Here is a 16,817-nt window from a genome sequence, read left to right as displayed (position 1 = left end):
CTAACCCTGGCCTCTAGTCTGTTTCGAATTCGCGGACTTTCGGTCATTCTGCGCAGCCTCAGGGACCGTTCGTTTTTTAAGGGATAGGGGGGGGGGGCTGGTGGGATTTGGGGGAGTGACAGTGGGAAATTGAATGACCCCCCAGCTTGCCAATTTTTTCACATGACCCCCCCTTAAAAGGAATTTTTTGTGGGCTGACCCTCCCCCCCCCCACCTGGCCACCTCGAAAAAAAGTTACATCTGGTATTTTATAGATTAATACGTTCAAATGCCACTACACGTATCTTGATGTCATATTAACTGTTGCATTTCACTTGACAAGTGAATATTTACAAATTTATAAAGAAAGCTGTTTTGCACACGTCTGGTCTAAATTTCTCAAAAGAATGAAAAGTCAATTTCAGATCTCCTAGTTATTGCTCGTCCTGAGCGTGTTGTAACTGGCCGCTCGTCTGCATCTTCCTCGTCTGCAGCAATGAATGCTAGGATGACATCATTGAAGTCATCTTCCTCAGGGTCACTGTCCTTACTCTCGTACTCTTCATTCATACTATCACTTGCCCCACTGCTATCACCCCTGTTGTTGTAATACATGTCCATCATGAAGGAAGCTCTCTCAAAGATGCGAAAGGATGGTGAAAGCGATGAATCCTTAAAAAAGCGATTTACTGCTGAACAATCAAGGCAATTCGAGTTTTGGTGTCCGAAGAGGCCGCTTTTCAAGGGGTTGACGCTTTCTCAGAGAGATCAGGAGAGTTGTTAAAACCTGACTACCAGTTAAAGCCGAGTGATGGACGAAAATTGAACTACGCTATAACAAAACAAAAAGAGGCCTTTGAGAAACTGAATGGTCTGTTAAAAAATCTGAAAGATCATGACTCCACGCTGTTCCAGGCCAATGGCATTACTCTGAAGCATGGCGAGAAATTCCACCACGATTTCAATGTGAAGCACATCGCTAGTGTTGAGGCGAAGCAGTTAAAGGTTTCACGGGAAATAGAAACCCTCGAAGAAAAGAAGAAGACCTTTGAACGGACCTTCAAGGGCCTTCAAGGAAACTATGTATCAAAGAAAAGAAAATTAAAAGAAAACCGCCGGAAATCAAAGAACAGAAAACGCAAACGGGTAGAAAACAACATTCGTCGCGTGTATCACATCTGTGTTGCAAATCGCCTTGACAAAGAGCTTCCAAATTGTCTTCTTTATCCCCCTTCCCTGACAATCCCTGAAGCGTGCATGAACGTTGAAGCTGTGGCAACAATGCTGTTTAGACGGGATGCAAAATTAATCGCTTACCTACTGCAAGCAAACTATTTTAGTAATGCGGCAGGAAGCAGGATGCTCACCAATCTTGAGCCGGAAGTTAGGAACAGGGTGTACTGCAACCTGCATCCTGAAGATTATCACACGGATGATACGAGTGAAGAGGAAGATGATGATGAAGAGGAGGACGAGAACGACGAAGAGGAAGAGGAGAATGTCGAGGAGGAAGAGGAAGGAGACACCTTATTTCAGTGAACTGTACTCCACTGATTTCTCCACTGCGTTGAATGTACTACGGGCAATGTTTTTAAGAGTTTTATTCAGAACTATATTAAGGCATTACAAAGTACCGTATAGCACGAAATTTTTGTGGTAGTTTTGTTTTGCAAATAAAAGTAAGAAAACGATCTCAGCAGTTTAATAGTCGCTAGAACAACATTTCACCTATCAAAAACCTGTTGCTGTTGAAGCGCTGTTATTTGTAGTTGGTTTTATTGATATAAACGTTGCTAAGAATTTTTTTTTCTTACTTTGAAACTCTTTCAGAATATTAAAGATGTTTATATTTCGTGAAAAAAGCAGGAGAATTTCTCATCAATTTATGAAAACTTCATACCACTTTTTCATCGCTTTTTTTTCGCTTGACCCCCCCTTTTTCTTCATTTTTTTGGAGCTGCCCCCCCTTTGAAGCCATTTTTTTTCGCGTGCCCCCCCCCCCCCCAAATCCCACCAGCGCCCCCTATCCCTTAAAAAATGAACGGTCCCTCAGACATATAAAATTGTAACATGGACTTGTTTCACGATTCTTTAAAAGTGTGGGTTTCAGGATCCGTCTGTGAAGAAAAAGCAATACGAAGTTTTAAAGTCCCTAGTATTGAGGGGAAACGATGTTTTAGCCGTGGTGCCAACGGGCAATGGGAAATCTCTTATTTACTGTTTTTACTATTTACTCTTATCTACCAACGTCATAACTCTCAGAGTTTTGTCTATCCAATTAACCTTCCACTTCTTTAGTCTCCAACAGTGTGTAACTATGACCCTTTTTCTAATTGACCGCCTGTCGAAATACAAATTCTGTCAGTCTCATGGAAACATTTATTTACATAGCAAAATAAGGCTGCGAGGCCTGCGGATAGTTCCGTTGGCTGTTCGCTGAAAAATGAAGTTTCTCCCTGCATTCACAAAGGGGTTGGCATTTGACCAGATACCTCTTTACTTTCTTGAGCCTGGTCCACCGTAGCTGGTTGTGCAAGGCTTTCCGAGATGCTCTTTGTTCCACCTCCCAAGATGTCCACATCTAAGTCAAAAAGCTTTGAAACGAAGAACTCAGCTAAGTAATACCTCAGACCATTGTTGATTATCAAAAGCATCAAACTCACAACGGCTTTTATGTCGGGTGCATCATCATGGCTGCCTGGCGGATTTGGCACAGTAAGGACTTTGTAGACAGCGATCGTCGAACCAAGGATGGCCATTGTGTAACCCTCAAGCGCATACACGAGTAAAGCTGCTTTGTAAAGCCCCAGCTTCATTGCAGAATTTTTTTGAGACAGACCACCTGCGTCTGAGGGAAGAAAGTTCAAGAAAAGTGCCACTACCACTGCAGAAGACTTTTCGCACATGAAAAGGACGTACGACAGCGTTTTGAATGTTTCTGACCTGTTCAACATTGTCAGAAGGTCGTAGATGCACACCGAAATAAGTGTGACAACGAGCTTCCAGAAGTATTTTTTCCTGATCAGGTGCTGTAAAACCGGCAGAAATCCACGGAAATGTTTCAAGCAGCGTACATAGAAGATCAAGAACAAAGATGTTAAAGCACACAGGAAGAGCCAGGCACTCTCAAAGATCTTAGGACTAGGGAAAAGAGAAAATCTCTCACAAAGTGCCGTGGTATGAAATTCCCTGACGAAACAGTCCGACGCCCAGACGATGAACATGGAGAGGCCAACCAACCGACCCACGAGAACCAGCACCGCGCATATCCACTTGAGCGCGACAAAAAAACCTGAGACGGCACTTGGAAACCTTTCAGATCTTAGACGGCGGACGTTGTCCTTGAGAGGTACCACCTGCAACAATGTCAGAAAGAGGAAAGTGTGAGAACTTCACGGAGACGATTTAAGGGGGCCGGATGACCTAACGACGGAGACAATCTAAGTACTTCGCGTCTCATGTCCACGACAAATTTATCCAACAAAGTCTACGTATATCAATACGTCAACTGCCATTTAGCAAACAGGTCATTTGATCTACGTCATCATTCCTTTTTTAGCTTAAGTTTGTTTATTCGAGTTAAGCTGGGAAATCCCCTTCCCTTCACCTCACGGTTACGAATCGAACTAAGTCATGGAGAAAAACGGCTAACTTGTTACTCCGCTTTTATTTGCGCAGAGGAAGACTTGTTTGACAGATTGGGAAGGGCATTCTGTCTGCAGCGTTTGGATTGACTTCAACGGGTGATATGCTTTCACTTTCTTAGGTGGTTTCCCCTACCGGATTGACAAGGCCCTGACACATAGAGTAATTCAAGCTGTACTTGATCTTTCTATTAAAAGTTCTGGTCTAGCTTTGTATGGCTTGTTGCATCTACGGCAAATTTTGCCAACAGAGTCGTAGTATTTCACAGGTCAACTGCAATTCAATGTGCAGGTAATTTAAACCCACATAATTACTCCTTTTCATGACTCAGATTTCGTTACTCTAGTTGAGCTCGGGAAAATCCCTTCCTTTCAACTCCATCAGTGGAAATCGAATTAAGTTTTCGTGGAGGCAAACAGGTGACAACTTGCGATTCCGCTCTTATTCATCGAAAGAAACGCTTGATCACAAGTTTGATAGAATTGGGAAGATATTCAAAAGGTTCTTTGGAAAGTTTCCTTGAAATCTTTTTTCAGAGCTTACTTGGTTTCACTTTCGCTGGTATTTTTCCCTTACCGGATTCAGACGTGTAACGTAATCTCGGTAAAATGCGCTTGATGTTTGAAAAACAATTCTGGTATAGCTTTCTATCTTCATTAATGCTCGAAAGAATACAGTAAAATACAATCCTAGAGCCGATTGGTCAAAGCAGAAAAAAGCGAGGAGACTAACATCAGTTTGGCCGTACAGGGATACTCCAATTGATGTGGTTTCCTGTGAATTTTTGCTCTACATTCTGACTAAAGGGCTTTCAAAACAAAATTTGAAATGATCAGTCAAACCCTCTCAACAACAAGTCAAACAGAAATCGTTAACTTTCAATCTTTAGCTAGCGTAAACCGACTTTTGATTAACCAGGATGTGAAGAAAAAGGTTTTTAACAAGTAAATTGCGAGGGAAAGACTTTGCCAAAATATTGTGAGAAACCGTATTTGGTCAAGCAGGAATAACAATCAGTAGACTTGCATTCGTAATACATGAACTAGGACCCACCTCCTCCTCATGTTCCGGATGGCTCATTATTCTCTTCTTGACTCTCAGTAGATATTGCAAACAGCGAGACAATGGAACAAACCCTGCGCTTAGAAACACTCTGAAGCGAAAACTGAACTGGTTTCACTTTCCGGAAGCAGAAATAGGTAGAGTCCGCTGGCTGCATTAGGGACCTTACGCATAACGACGCAATCTCGATCCCAGAGCCTTCGTTACCCTTGTCCAGCGGAACGGGAAACCGAAGACCTCTGGGATACAGCGTTTTCGATAACAGGAGTCTTGTTATTCCGGTTACACTGCGTAGGCGTGAGCGTGTAGTTTAAAATGGCGTCTGACTCCTCGTCTGAGTTGAGTACTTTTCACAAAGCTATCGAATTCTCCTTAAAGAAACTGGGTAAGCCGAAACTAGAATTGAAGAGAGAACAGTATGAAGCCATAAGGGCAATATGTTTTGAAAGAAACGACGCGCTAGCAGTATTGCCAACTGGGATTTGGTAAATCGCTGATTTACCAAGTATTACCGGGAATTTTTGACCACGTTGGAAACGGCTGCGAGCCTGAACGTCATGATTCTGTTGTGCTTGTTGTGTCGCCCCTAAGCGCACTAATGAGAGACCAGTTAAAAAAGTTAGAAGCGTTCCTTAATGTCTGCATTCTACAAAGTGCTGTTGAGGATGAAGGGGAACAAAAAGTGACCATTCCCAAAAATGTCAACAAGTGTAGTTTGGTGTTTGCGCATCCAGAGGTCTTTGTTGATGACAAAAATGTGGCAAAAATGCTTAAAAAAAAGGAGTTCAACAAGAAAGTGCAAGCAATAGTTGTGGACGAGGCTCATTTGGTGCAGCAATGGTAATTTGTAATTATTGTTTTCAATGTCATTACATCGATCTATTTCCTGTAATAACAGCATTGGGAATTTAGTTACTATTAAGTACACTGTGTTAATAGATTTGACCACATTATCCTGCTAGTTCCATTATATTTTGAATTAAAACTTGATGTTTTTACTTTGTATTCTGCAGTCAATGCATAGTGATAACAATATTTCGTGACATTTTATTATTGATAATCTTTGTGTACATGTCAAACATATACTCAAGATCCAATTCGTTCAAAATAATTTTTGGGGAGCTAGTAATCATCCCATGTCTTGTAAATAATACCACTCAAAATCAAATCAAATGCTGCTTAAAACTAAAATTAACCAATAATTTTTTTTCTCTATTCCAAGGTCCACATTCAGGCCAGCATTTGCAAAGATTGGCCTCCTCACAAATTTATTCCCCTCAGTTCCAGTTCTTGCACTTACAGGAACTGCTACAAGAGATACTAAGTATGAAATAATCAGTACCTTGGGGCTTTCAAAACCAGTGTCACTGAATGTAATCCAAACAGGGAAAATATCTATTATGCATCACATGTTCGCGCAGACAAGGGTGAAAACAAATTACATGGAATTCTAGACCCAATTGTCACCGAGCTGAGATTAGAAAAGATCAATATGCCTCTTACCTGATCTATGGAAATTTGGAAACAATCTCAGACTGCTTTCTATACTTTGCCAAAGAAATGGGTAAAGATCAGTACTTCCCTACTTCGGCTGAACCCCTTGCCAAAAACAGGCTTTTTAGCCAATATCATGCACAATACCCTGAACATGAGAGGAAAAGAATAGTTGATGAGCTCGTGAATGGTACGTCAATTCACAGGGTTCTGTTTGTAACAGTGGCATTTGGAATCGGTATTGACTGCAACAACATTCATAGAATAGTTCACGTTGGGGTACCATACACAATGGAGGAATATTGCCAAGAAGTAGGACGGGCAGGCAGAGATGGACTACCAGCAAGGGCAGACATTTATTATAATTCCTATGACATTTCAAAGGCCCGCAAAAATATGACTGAGGTGATGAGGACCTATGTCCAATCAAAGGAATGCAAACGAAAAATTATTTTGAATTATTTTGATCATGATGTCCCCAACAGTCAACACCCTGAGCACACATGCTGCGACTTTCACAGGGAGCATTGCCAGTGTGAAGATTGTGAGCTAGTGCATGTGGCTGATGATTTGGAGGCTCTCAGTGTCCAGCAAGAAATGACTGTCACTGAACAGAATGAAAGTTACTCTCCAACTACATCTATCACTTTTGAGGCTAAAGAGAAAGTCAGGCAAGACCTAGAGCAATACAGGATGAAATTACAGAGAGATCTTGGCAGAAGCACTGTGGGCAGCACTGGCCTGTGTAGTGGATTTCCAATTAAACTGATTGCTTTGGTTCTGCAACACTTACCAGAGCTCACATCTGTTGAAAAGGTGGAAGCCATCCTACCCATTTTCAGTAAAGAGATAGCTCAAGACTTCTACTATATTATCCAAAAACACCTTCCAAGGGGGGATCCCATATGAAAGGAGCAGGGATACTTGTCAGAAAATTTAAAGTAAAGTAAAGTAAAGCCAAGGCTACCTAATGAATATTGCAGTTCAAAATGAATTTCAGGGCAAAATGATTTCAAAGTTTACTTGATTCCATTGTTTTGTTGCAGAATTCACAGCATAAATGTACAAGCTGGGGGGTGTGCAACCCCCCCAGCTATTGAAATTATGTAATATTTTGTTGAGACTCTGCTGATAAAGGTCATTGAAAATACAAGCTTTCAATATTTGGAATCATAGCTGTTTCATTTGATACGAGAATTGTGAATGTTTTTGTTTTTCGTGAAATTTGAGTGCATTTGGTTCTAGATTTTACCACTGAAGCATTGGGCATTGCATATAATTCTAAAACCATTTAGCCAAACAGAAAAATGTTAACATTTTTTTCTGTTTTCACACCCAAGTATCCAAATGAAAAACGTGACAATATATATATATAGAGAGATTTTCAGTGTTAAACCTTAGAATTTTCAGCAGTTACCAAAATGCAACTTCTCCTTACGACAGTATACATTGTCATGCAGACAGGTAAGGAGAAATTATAAAATCATCAACTAACACGAATGTTTCAGAAGTAGCATTGAAGGAAATTACGTCAATCAGTAGGAAGGTAAGGTGAGGAGTGCTTGTTCAAATCAGTGGACAGTTGGTTCAACCGCATCATGAAGTAGCACTAGATAGACCAAAGAAACCGCAGAACTAGACTGTAAAGCGTAGCTGATGAACTTGAAGCGTTGAAAAGTGACATCATTGTTTCACTTTCCAACTCGTTTCAGATCGAATCATACGTTGTTCTGAAACACCAAAATTCATTTCTTTCCAAATTGGAGAACTGGAATAACGACTAAAGCTTACCGGCTGCCGCAATGAACGGCAGGCATTGAATTATTATTTAAAGCACACGGTCTTTGAATTTTATCACGCTTCATGTGGAATTATGTGATGTTCTAAAATATCAAGTTTATGTTTGAATTTGCTTCAGTATTCACTGAAGAGGTGTATTTTAAATAGAGCCCACCATTTTCCAGAACTTATCATTTTGTTATTATTATTATCATTGTAACAAATTCCGACATTCTTGGTTCATAAAAGTGTATGCTAATAAAACAAAGTTATCATATGTCTTCTTTGAATTACGTCTGAAGTACTTTGGATGCGTTCGTATATTTCAGCATATGATTATCTTTGAAATTATCTACCAGCTGCTGTAGACATAAACAGCACACAACTGAATTTTTTTCCGGCAAAACATGTTATCGTCTCGCAACATTAGGAATTTGAAACACTTCACTTTCAGGGAAAGGACAATAAATAAATAAAACTCGTCGAATCTTTTCCTTCTTGTAACATCCGGGCTGTTGTATCGAGGTAGAAAAACTCATAATTGAGAACTGTCAAGTAAATTAAATTCTTCACCTTCAAATACTAGATGAAACGTAAGTCTACTGGGTCCAATAACAAGTTGAACGTCTTGAGAATTTTATTTCTTGTAAATTTGTGTGTCATCACTCAAACAAACTGTCTCACGTCTAAAGCAACAAAATTGATGACATTTCCAAATTCATACTTTTCATATTCAAATCAAAATGCGGTTTTACTGTAATTACAAACTGAACGAAATAGTAAAGATAAACTAAGAAAAAAATTTGTCTACTTACATGAAGTCCGGCTTGAAACGGTGTATTATTGCGCAGAATGCTAGTCCATCCCTCCATGAGGTCGTCATGTTACACACACAAACGTTCTTGTATCCAACAGTTTGCCGCTTACTCCATTCAAGTAAAGCTTCTTTACCTCTTAACGCGCAAGATCCACTGTTTTTCCGTTTTGGGTCCATTTCTGTTAAGCTTCGCGCGGATCATTAAAAAATCTTTCCCGTTCGAACAGTTTTTGGAATGAAGTTTTACTAGTATAAGTCGCCTGGCGGCAAGTTTGGCTTTTTCAGCGCCAATACCGACTTTCTTTTCTTTCGCGTCTGATCTAGCGATTGCAAATGAAGTTGTCAAAATGAAAGTCTCCAATAAATGACTTCCGAAATCCTCGTGACCAGAAATGAAATATAAACATTTATGCAAACCAAGCGCTGATGCTATGAAAAGCGAAAACAGACAAAAAGAAAAATATTGCATTGAGATAAAACAATCTGTGAGATATTCAGTACAAACTGTTCGTAAATAAGTTCGCAATCAGCGTAATAAACATCAGCGTTTGGTTTTTTTGATTAAACGAGAAAAACTGAAACCATAAACGCTTAAGGGCTTACCTCGAAATTATTAGCTAAACTTGATTTTAGGCTGTGGTTATTAGTCTTTCATTGCCGCCTATTTTCCAAGCCTCTAGTTTCAAATGTTTTGCTTTTTAATTGAAAAGGTTGACAATATTTTTATGTGCTCTCAAGGACAAAAAACATCTGCAATGAGTCTATCAAGCGATTACACAAAGAAAACTAGTGACAAGAAAAAAATCGCAGCTTTGATGAATAATTTTCTTCATAAAGATGCCGACGTTGACAGATAGGCTTAAAAAGAGGCAAAGCCTTCATCTGTTTTAATTATGACAACAATGAAAGGAGATTCTGTCAAACGCGATCACTTTACACATGTAAAAACAAGTTTCTGTTGACACTTTACGACCAAGATTCAGACTTAGATGAAGTTTCGGTGTCGGAGAAAATTCAAACTGGTGCATGGAATTAAATTTCTTCATTATAAAAGATCCGGTCACTTTTATAGCTGACGATTATACTAAAACCTGCTGTTGTTCTCTGTCAATTAAAATGTTGCCGAACATACATATTTTCGCAGTAACCGCGATATAGACTCCGGGTTTATTTTCAAAGCAATTATACGAAAAAGCGCGCGCTTTGCCACGCTTTGAATAATTTGGTTTTTGTTGGTTTTCCAAGCTCCCCAGACAAAGAGCCGTTAGTTGCGCGTGCATTTTGTTGGCATGCCGCTGCTTTGTCTTCTCAGGTGCGTCCGACCCAATGGAGATCACGTGATTAACCTCGAGGCTCCAGCATATTAAAAGCATTTTGTATAAACCCGGCAAGGGCGAATTCTCAGTAGCCACACAGTGACCTTGGAACGATAGGAGTTTGAACAATGACAACGGCGCCGAGGACGACGCCTATTTTTTTAAAATGAATTTATATTTTACCTTCGAATTTTACAGTTATCAAGATCTGTTCTGTGCCCTTGTTGGCCTTTAAACCTGCTCAATCTAAATGCCACGACAGAGTTCAATTCTGATCTAAATAGAGTTACGAAAACTTAGCCACCGTTACTCGGGTTCACCAAAATATGTCAGACGTATATACTACAATCATGGACAAAAGCCTTCTTGGGACAACGTTTGCACTTTTGGCAATTTTCCGCACGCGCCAGACGCGAATACAATTCCACCCGCCTAACCTCTCCCCCCACCCTATACATACAATGTTGAAAACTAGTACCTGCATTTTCTCCTGATTTTCAACATTGTCTTGGGTGGGGAGGGGTTTAAAAGGATAGCACCTCAGTTGTAAAACGCAGATAATTTGTTACATTACATAAGTGTCCCAAGGACTTTTGTCCAGGGTTGTAGTTACTCAACGCTCTCTTGTGATATACCATGGAATATCCCACGTAAGAGCATACACACGAGCCTTGTATAAAGACTCGTGTGTATACCAAGAAAATACAAGTGACTCGTGGGATATTCCATGGTATTCCACGAGAGAGCGTTGAATAACTATTTTATAGCATGCCATAGAAAAGCAACACAATCAACGTGACGTACGCGAGTTACACAGTGAGCAGCCGTCTAAGGGTAATGGCACTTCTTCAGTTCACATCGCATCTTGTGATTGTGATGGTAAAGCAGATTTTCAGCAGGACATAAAGATTTGGATACATATCTCCATTGCACTTTTTCAAGGTTTTTTTTTCGTCCTCTTCAGGTTTTGAAATGCTTCAGAATCATCTGAACAAGTGTCCTCAGAAATGGTGATTCGATTTAAGCGCCATGTTGCAACAATACTGGAACATAAGGAGGGACGTCATTACTATGATAGAGGGCCTCGATGTTCTCGAGGAATAGTTACGAGAAGTTTCTTAGCAATTTTCCACAGATTTCTTCAGAGCAACACAAAACGGCTCTTTCCAAGGCCACAACACAAGGAAAAGTAAGCTGTCTCGCCCTAATAAACATAGGTGAAACAATTTTTCGGATAGTCTACAAATTTTTTCTCCGTTTTGGATACATTTACTGATGGGTTGAGACAACCAAGGTGAAGAAGAAACTCTACAAAGAAGTTAGAGCAATTTGAATAAAGTCATATTGTTGCCACTGTTTAATGAGTGAAACTGACAAAAGCAGACACAAGCTATTTATACGCGTTCACGCAAACTTTCAAGATTACGGCGATGTATTGCTTCAGAGCTCCGAGATGGTGGCTTGCTGCTCCTGAAACATGAAACATAGCTCCTGAAAAGATGGCGGTGATGTATGACGTCATACAACAAGATGACTGGAAAAGTTGGCTTAGACATTACTTCCAGGAAATTCGGAATATTGCAAGTCACGTTTATAATGTTAACACTAACCATAACAATAGTTTATTTTTTCATGCGACGTTTTGGAATCCAGTTACATGGATTAAAGTGTCATCACCGAAATCAACTACTTAAAACGACAGCTACAATTCCAAACTCAACAACATAGCGCTTTAAAAAAGCTAAAAACTATTGAGCTTCTAAGAGGCCGAGTGTTATATAAAATGCAAAACAGGTTCCGTACCCTTTTAGATCAGGTGAAAGATTTTACTTTGAACTAAGCCTGCATGGATCAACCGGGGCAACCCTAGGAACCATGAAAGGCCTTGTTTTCTAACTAACCAACCAGTTTGGTCAACTCTTTGAAAACCGACACCACTGTAAGGCCTACCTCTCTGAGGTGACTTCCTTCAGCTTGGCTCAGTGGTCTCTCACGACATATTTATTCCAACGCTAAAGCAACAAACTTAACACTAAAAATCTACATAAAAATGTTACAAGTAGATATTTATAGATATGTGACAAAGTTTATCGGACAAAACTAATTTAAACAAGTAATTTACGATAAAAGGTGACGGGCTAAATAACAGCTAAGCTCTGGATTAAATGTTCCTTTTAACGTACTTGAGATACTTCAGCAGCCGAATGTAACACTAACGCATCGATATTGCGTTGAAGCACATAGCATGATTGATTATTCTTAGTTTGTAAAGATAAAACGTATTTATGGCATAGAACACATCGCTTTTCACTTAAAAGGTAAGCTAAATCACTGAGTATGAGTATGGCTATTTTGATGAGATTTAAACTGTCTGAGAAAAACTGGAAGGTTATTCCAAACTTCGAATCACAATAAAACATATCGTTTGAACAACTGTGAATGCTCCAAATTATGCTTACAATGCCTCTATTCTGTAACGCTAATAAGTATGCTAAGGCGAGGTACAACTGCCTTCCAGTACTAACGTCATAACTCTCAAAGTTTTGTCTATCCAACAACCTTCCACTTCTTAAGTTTCCAGCAGTGTGTAACTATGACCCTTTTTCCAATTGAACGCCTGTCGAAATACAAATTCTGTCTGTCTCATGGAAACATTTATTTACATAGCAAAATAAGGCTGTAAGGCCTGCGGATAGTTCCGTTGGCTGTTCGCTGAAAATGTTGTCGGAAGGCACTTCTAGCTACTTCTTCTTGTTCTTGAAATTTCTCCCTGCGTTCACAAAGGGGTTGTCATTTGACTAGATGCCTCGTTATTTTCTCGAGCCTGGTTCACCGTAGCTGGTTGTGCAAGGCTTTCCGAGATGCTCTTTGTTCCACCTCCCAAGATGTCCACATCTAGGTCAAAACACTTTGAAGAAAAGAAATCGGCTAAGTAATACCTCAGACCATTGTTGATTATCAAGAGCATCAAACTGGCAACGGCTGCTATGTCGGGTGAATCTTCATTGTTCGCAGTATGTGGCACACTAAGGACGTTCTGAACAGCAATTGTCGAACCAAGAATAAACATTGTGTAATCCTCGAGTGCGTACACGATTAAAGCTACTATGTAGAGCCAAACCTTTAGGCCAGATTTCTTTTGAGGCAGACCACTTGCATTTGAGGGAAGAAAGTTCAAGCAGAGTGCCAATGCAACCCCCAAAGACTTTTCAAAGATGTAAAAGAAGTACAGCAAAGTTTTGAGTTTTTCTTGCGCTTGTGAAATTATCAAAATGTCGTAGCCACACACCAAAAAAAGTATCACAACGAGTGTCCAGAAATATTTTTTCCAGACCAGGTGCTTTAAAATACGACGAAATCCAGGGAAGTGGTTTAAGCACCTAATATGCAAGATCAAGAGAAAAGAAGTTAAGGCACACAGGAAAAGCCTGATACTGGCAAAGACCTTAGGAACAGGAAAAAGGGAAAATCCCTCACAAAGTGCCGTGGTCTGAAATTCTCTGATGAAACAGTCCGATGCCCAGATGATAAACATGCAAAGCCCAACCACGCGGAGCAGGAGAATCAACACAGCGCATGTGACGAAAAGCGGTTTAGATCTCACACAGACCTTGTCCTTACGAAGTAGCGGTTTAGATCTCACACGGACCTTGTCCTTACAAAGTGGCACCTGAAATATCAAAAAAGAGGAAACTGAAAAACGTCACGGTGACGATTTAAAGGGGCAACCTGGCAAGACGATAATTTAAGGACTTAGCGGCAAAGTTTTATAACAGAGCCCATGTATATGACAGGCCAGTTGCCATTCAACAGACAGGTCATCCACATGACCTTCTTCTTGATTTTTCCTTATTTGTTTGCCTCCCTTCCCTTCATGTCGTTACGAAGTCAATTGAGACGGGAAAAAAACAGCTATTCCCCTTTTTATTTACGCAAAGGAAAGCTTGATTGCAAGTTAAGCACATTAGGAGAGATATTTAGAAGGTTCTTTGTTTACTGTTTTTGGACTGACATTAACAGGCAGTTTGGTTTTACCTTCGTTGATGTTTTCCTCTACTGATTTAACACGTATGTCGTAATTCACGTAAACCGTGTTTGCATTAAAAATTCCTGCTCAGCTTTCTATGGCGTTCTCATGTCCAGGACAAACTTTGCCAACAAAGTATATGTATATCAAGGCACGATTGACCATCGCACTTATACACACAACTTGGGCAGTTGTGAAATTAAAGCCTGAAAAAATTCAGGTCTGAACGGGATTCGAACTCATGACCTCATGGGTTCGAATCCTGTTCAGGTCTGAATTTTTTTCAGGCTTTAATTTCACAACTGCCTAAGTTGTGTGTATAACTGCGATGGTCAATCATGCCTTGATATCTTTCTCCGCAGTTCAAATATATGATATTTCATATATTCAAAAGTATATGTATATCACGTGTCAAGTGCCGCTCAACAAACATTATTTAAATCTATATAATTATTCGTCTTCGTGACAAAAATTTGTTTACTCTTGTTGGGCTGGGAAAAACCCCTTCCTTTCAACTCGTTTCGAGTCAAATTACGTCTCCGAGGAGCCAGACAACTGATAACTTGAAATTCCGCTCTTATTTATCGATAGAAAGGCTTGATCGCAACTTTGACAGATTAGAGGGGACATTGAAAAGGTTATTTAGTAACATTCCCTGAAATCTTTTTAGAGCAAGCTCCGGTTTCACTTTCGTTGCTGTTTTTCCCCTACCGGATCGAGACGCTTGATGTAATTCAGCTAACCGTGCATTATATTTGCATTAAAAATTCTGATTTGACTTTCTATCGAAATAAATGCTAGACCAAAAAAGTACAGAAAACTACAAACCTGGGGCCCGTTTCTCGAAAGTCCCAAAAAGTTTTCGCGCCCGGAAAGCCGTAGCAACATCTCAAACCTTATTATTACAGAGCTGTTTTATTCACATATTCTTAATATAAACACAGGTTCCATACCGTACAAGAAGTCTCAGGTGTATACACCTCTCTTCTTTAAATACCGATTAACTAAAAATGGCGTTTCGGGCCCGACAAGTTTCCGGAGTTTTCGAGAAACGGGCCCCTGGAGACCTTTACAGGGGAAAGCGGGAAAACGCTAACCCAAGGTTGATATCAGTTTGACCATATCGCAATGGATGGGGTTTCCTGTGAATTTTTGCCAAACATCAGGTAAAGCAGAAATTGTGAGCTTAATTTAATCCTGGAACTTGTTTAATCCTGGGTCACTGTAAAGCGTCTTTCGATCAACCGGGATGTGAAGAAAACGGTTATTGTCATGATAGTGAAAGAAACCCTATTTGGTCGAACAGGAATTAAAATCAGTTTGTTTACATTCGTAATACATGAACTAGGACCCACCTCCTCCCCACGTTCCAGGTCGCTCATTGTTCTCTTCTTGACTCTCAGTAGATATTGCAAACAGCGAGACAAAAGAACAAATCTTGCGTTTAGAAACGCTCTGAAGCGGAAACTGAACTGCTTTCACTTCCGTAGCAGAAATGGGTACCGTCTGCTGAATGACGTGATCTGGACGGCCCAGACGTAGTTGTCATGGTTTGTCTCATTCTCGTCCCCAGAGGCCGCGTTTCTTTCGGTCAGCACCACGAATAACGACCTCCCGGCCCGGTTGTTCGAAAGTCGATTAGTGCTAACCCAGGATTAAGAGATAACCAAAGTTTTTATCTCGCTCATTGAGAAGGTTCGGAAAATCAAAGTTTACGCTTAAAGTTAGGTTCAGTTCAACTCAAAACATAAGGCGGAAAATCTTTTGGAAATTTTTTTATTGGACAGTAACAAAATTGGACTAAAATTTCACTCTAACCCAGAGTTAGCTTAATTATGCTTTGAACAGCTGGGCCCCTGGCCTCTAGTCTGTTTCGAATTCGCGGACTTTCGGTCATTCTGCGCAGCCTCAGGGACCGTTCGTTTTTTAAGGGATGGGGGGGGGGGGGGCTGGTGGGATTTGGGGGAGTGTCAGTGGGAAATTGAATGACCCACCTAGCTTGCCAATTTTTTCACATGATCCCCCCTTAAAAGGAATTTTTTGTGGGCTGACCCTCCCCCCCCCCACCTGGCCACCTCGAAAAAAAGTTACATCTGGTATTTTATAGATTAATACGTTCAAATGCCACTACACGTATCTTGGTGTCATATTAACTGTTACATTTCACTTGACAAGTGAATATTTACAAATCTATAAAGAAAACTGTTTTGCACACGTCTCATCTAAATTTCTCAAAAGAATGAAAAGTCAATTTCAGATCTCCTAGTTATTGCTCGTCCTGAGCGTGTTGTAACTGGCCGCTCGTCTGCAGCAATGAATGCTAGGATGACATTATTGAAGTCATCGTCCTCAGAGTCACTGTCCTCACTCTCGTACTCTTCATTCATACTATCACCCCTGTTGTTGTAATACATGTCCATTATGAAGGAAACTCTCTCAAAGATGCGAAAGGATGGTGAAAGCGATGAATCCTTAAAAAAGCGATTTACTGCTGAACAATCAAGGCAATTCGAGTTTTGGTGTCCGAAGAGGCCGCTTTTCAAGGGGTTGACGCTTTCTCAGAGAGATCAGGAGAGTTGTTAAAACCTGACTACCAGTTAAAGCCGAGTGATGGACGAAAATTGAACTACGCTATAACAAAACAAAAAGAGGACATTGAGAAACTGAATGGTCTGTTAAAAAATCTGAAAGATCATGA

The 16,817-nt window shown here is 40.2% G+C and overlaps 3 protein-coding genes and 2 pseudogenes across 4 annotated transcripts; 3 read left to right on the top strand and 2 right to left on the bottom strand.

The window, feature by feature from the left end:
• The first annotated feature begins 592 nt into the window (after positions 1 to 592).
• LOC149114726 (uncharacterized) lies at positions 593 to 1,518 on the top strand (annotated as a pseudogene).
• Positions 1,519 to 1,563: 45 nt separating this feature from the next.
• On the bottom strand, positions 1,564 to 9,113 carry LOC149114724 (uncharacterized). Of its 2 annotated transcripts, none has more exons than XM_089284228.1 (2): positions 8,775 to 9,113; positions 1,564 to 3,335 (listed from the first exon to the last, which is right to left on the bottom strand). In XM_089284228.1, exons 1-2 carry the CDS (start codon positions 8,829 to 8,831, stop codon positions 2,442 to 2,444), a joined length of 951 nt encoding a protein of 316 aa, XP_089140354.1. In that variant the 5' UTR covers positions 8,832 to 9,113; the 3' UTR covers positions 1,564 to 2,441. The 2 variants fall into 2 exon arrangements, with proteins under 2 accessions (XP_089140354.1, XP_089140355.1); XM_089284229.1 differs by lacking the exon at positions 8,775 to 9,113 and adding an exon at positions 4,678 to 4,794.
• Positions 6,200 to 8,260, top strand: LOC149114725 (uncharacterized). The gene has a single exon (XM_089284231.1). It carries the CDS (start codon positions 6,247 to 6,249, stop codon positions 7,087 to 7,089), a length of 843 nt encoding a protein of 280 aa, XP_089140357.1. The 5' UTR covers positions 6,200 to 6,246; the 3' UTR covers positions 7,090 to 8,260.
• A 2,313-nt stretch (positions 9,114 to 11,426) lies between the features above and the next one.
• Positions 11,427 to 15,798, bottom strand: LOC110046350 (uncharacterized). The gene is made up of 2 exons (XM_020752039.2): positions 15,475 to 15,798; positions 11,427 to 13,762 (listed from the first exon to the last, which is right to left on the bottom strand). The coding sequence occupies exons 1-2, from the start codon at positions 15,499 to 15,501 to the stop codon at positions 12,869 to 12,871; spliced, it is 921 nt and encodes a 306-aa protein (XP_020607698.1). The 5' UTR covers positions 15,502 to 15,798; the 3' UTR covers positions 11,427 to 12,868.
• Positions 15,799 to 16,531: 733 nt separating this feature from the next.
• LOC149114723 (uncharacterized) overlaps positions 16,532 to 16,817 on the top strand; it is a 1,065-nt pseudogene continuing 779 nt past the window's right edge.

The sequence above is a fragment of the Orbicella faveolata genome, unplaced genomic scaffold (assembly GCF_042242905.1).
Source record: "Orbicella faveolata isolate gen_17 unplaced genomic scaffold, um_ofav_v1 contig_13, whole genome shotgun sequence".
Lineage (NCBI taxonomy): Eukaryota > Metazoa > Cnidaria > Anthozoa > Scleractinia > Merulinidae > Orbicella > Orbicella faveolata.
This window is presented reverse-complemented; position numbering and strand designations above follow the sequence as displayed.

What these genes read in the sequence shown, in the direction of transcription:
- LOC149114725 (XM_089284231.1), top strand. Translation starts at nt 6,247, where the DNA reads ATGGGTAAAGATCAGTACTTCCCTACTTCGGCTGAACCCCTTGCCAAA.
- LOC110046350 (XM_020752039.2), bottom strand. Translation starts at nt 15,501, where the DNA reads ATGAGCGACCTGGAACGTGGGGAGGAG. An exon ending in ACCTGGAACGTGGGGAGGAG is followed by an intron (nt 13,763 to 15,474) that starts GTGGGTCCTAGT and finishes TTGATATTTCAG; the next exon opens with GTGCCACTTTGTAAGGACAA.
- LOC149114724 (XM_089284228.1), bottom strand. Translation starts at nt 8,831, where the DNA reads ATGGAGGGATGGACTAGCATTCTGCGCAATAATACACCGTTTCAAGCC. An exon ending in CGTTTCAAGCCGGACTTCAT is followed by an intron (nt 3,336 to 8,774) that starts GTAAGTAGACAA and finishes ACATTGTTGCAG; the next exon opens with GTGGTACCTCTCAAGGACAA.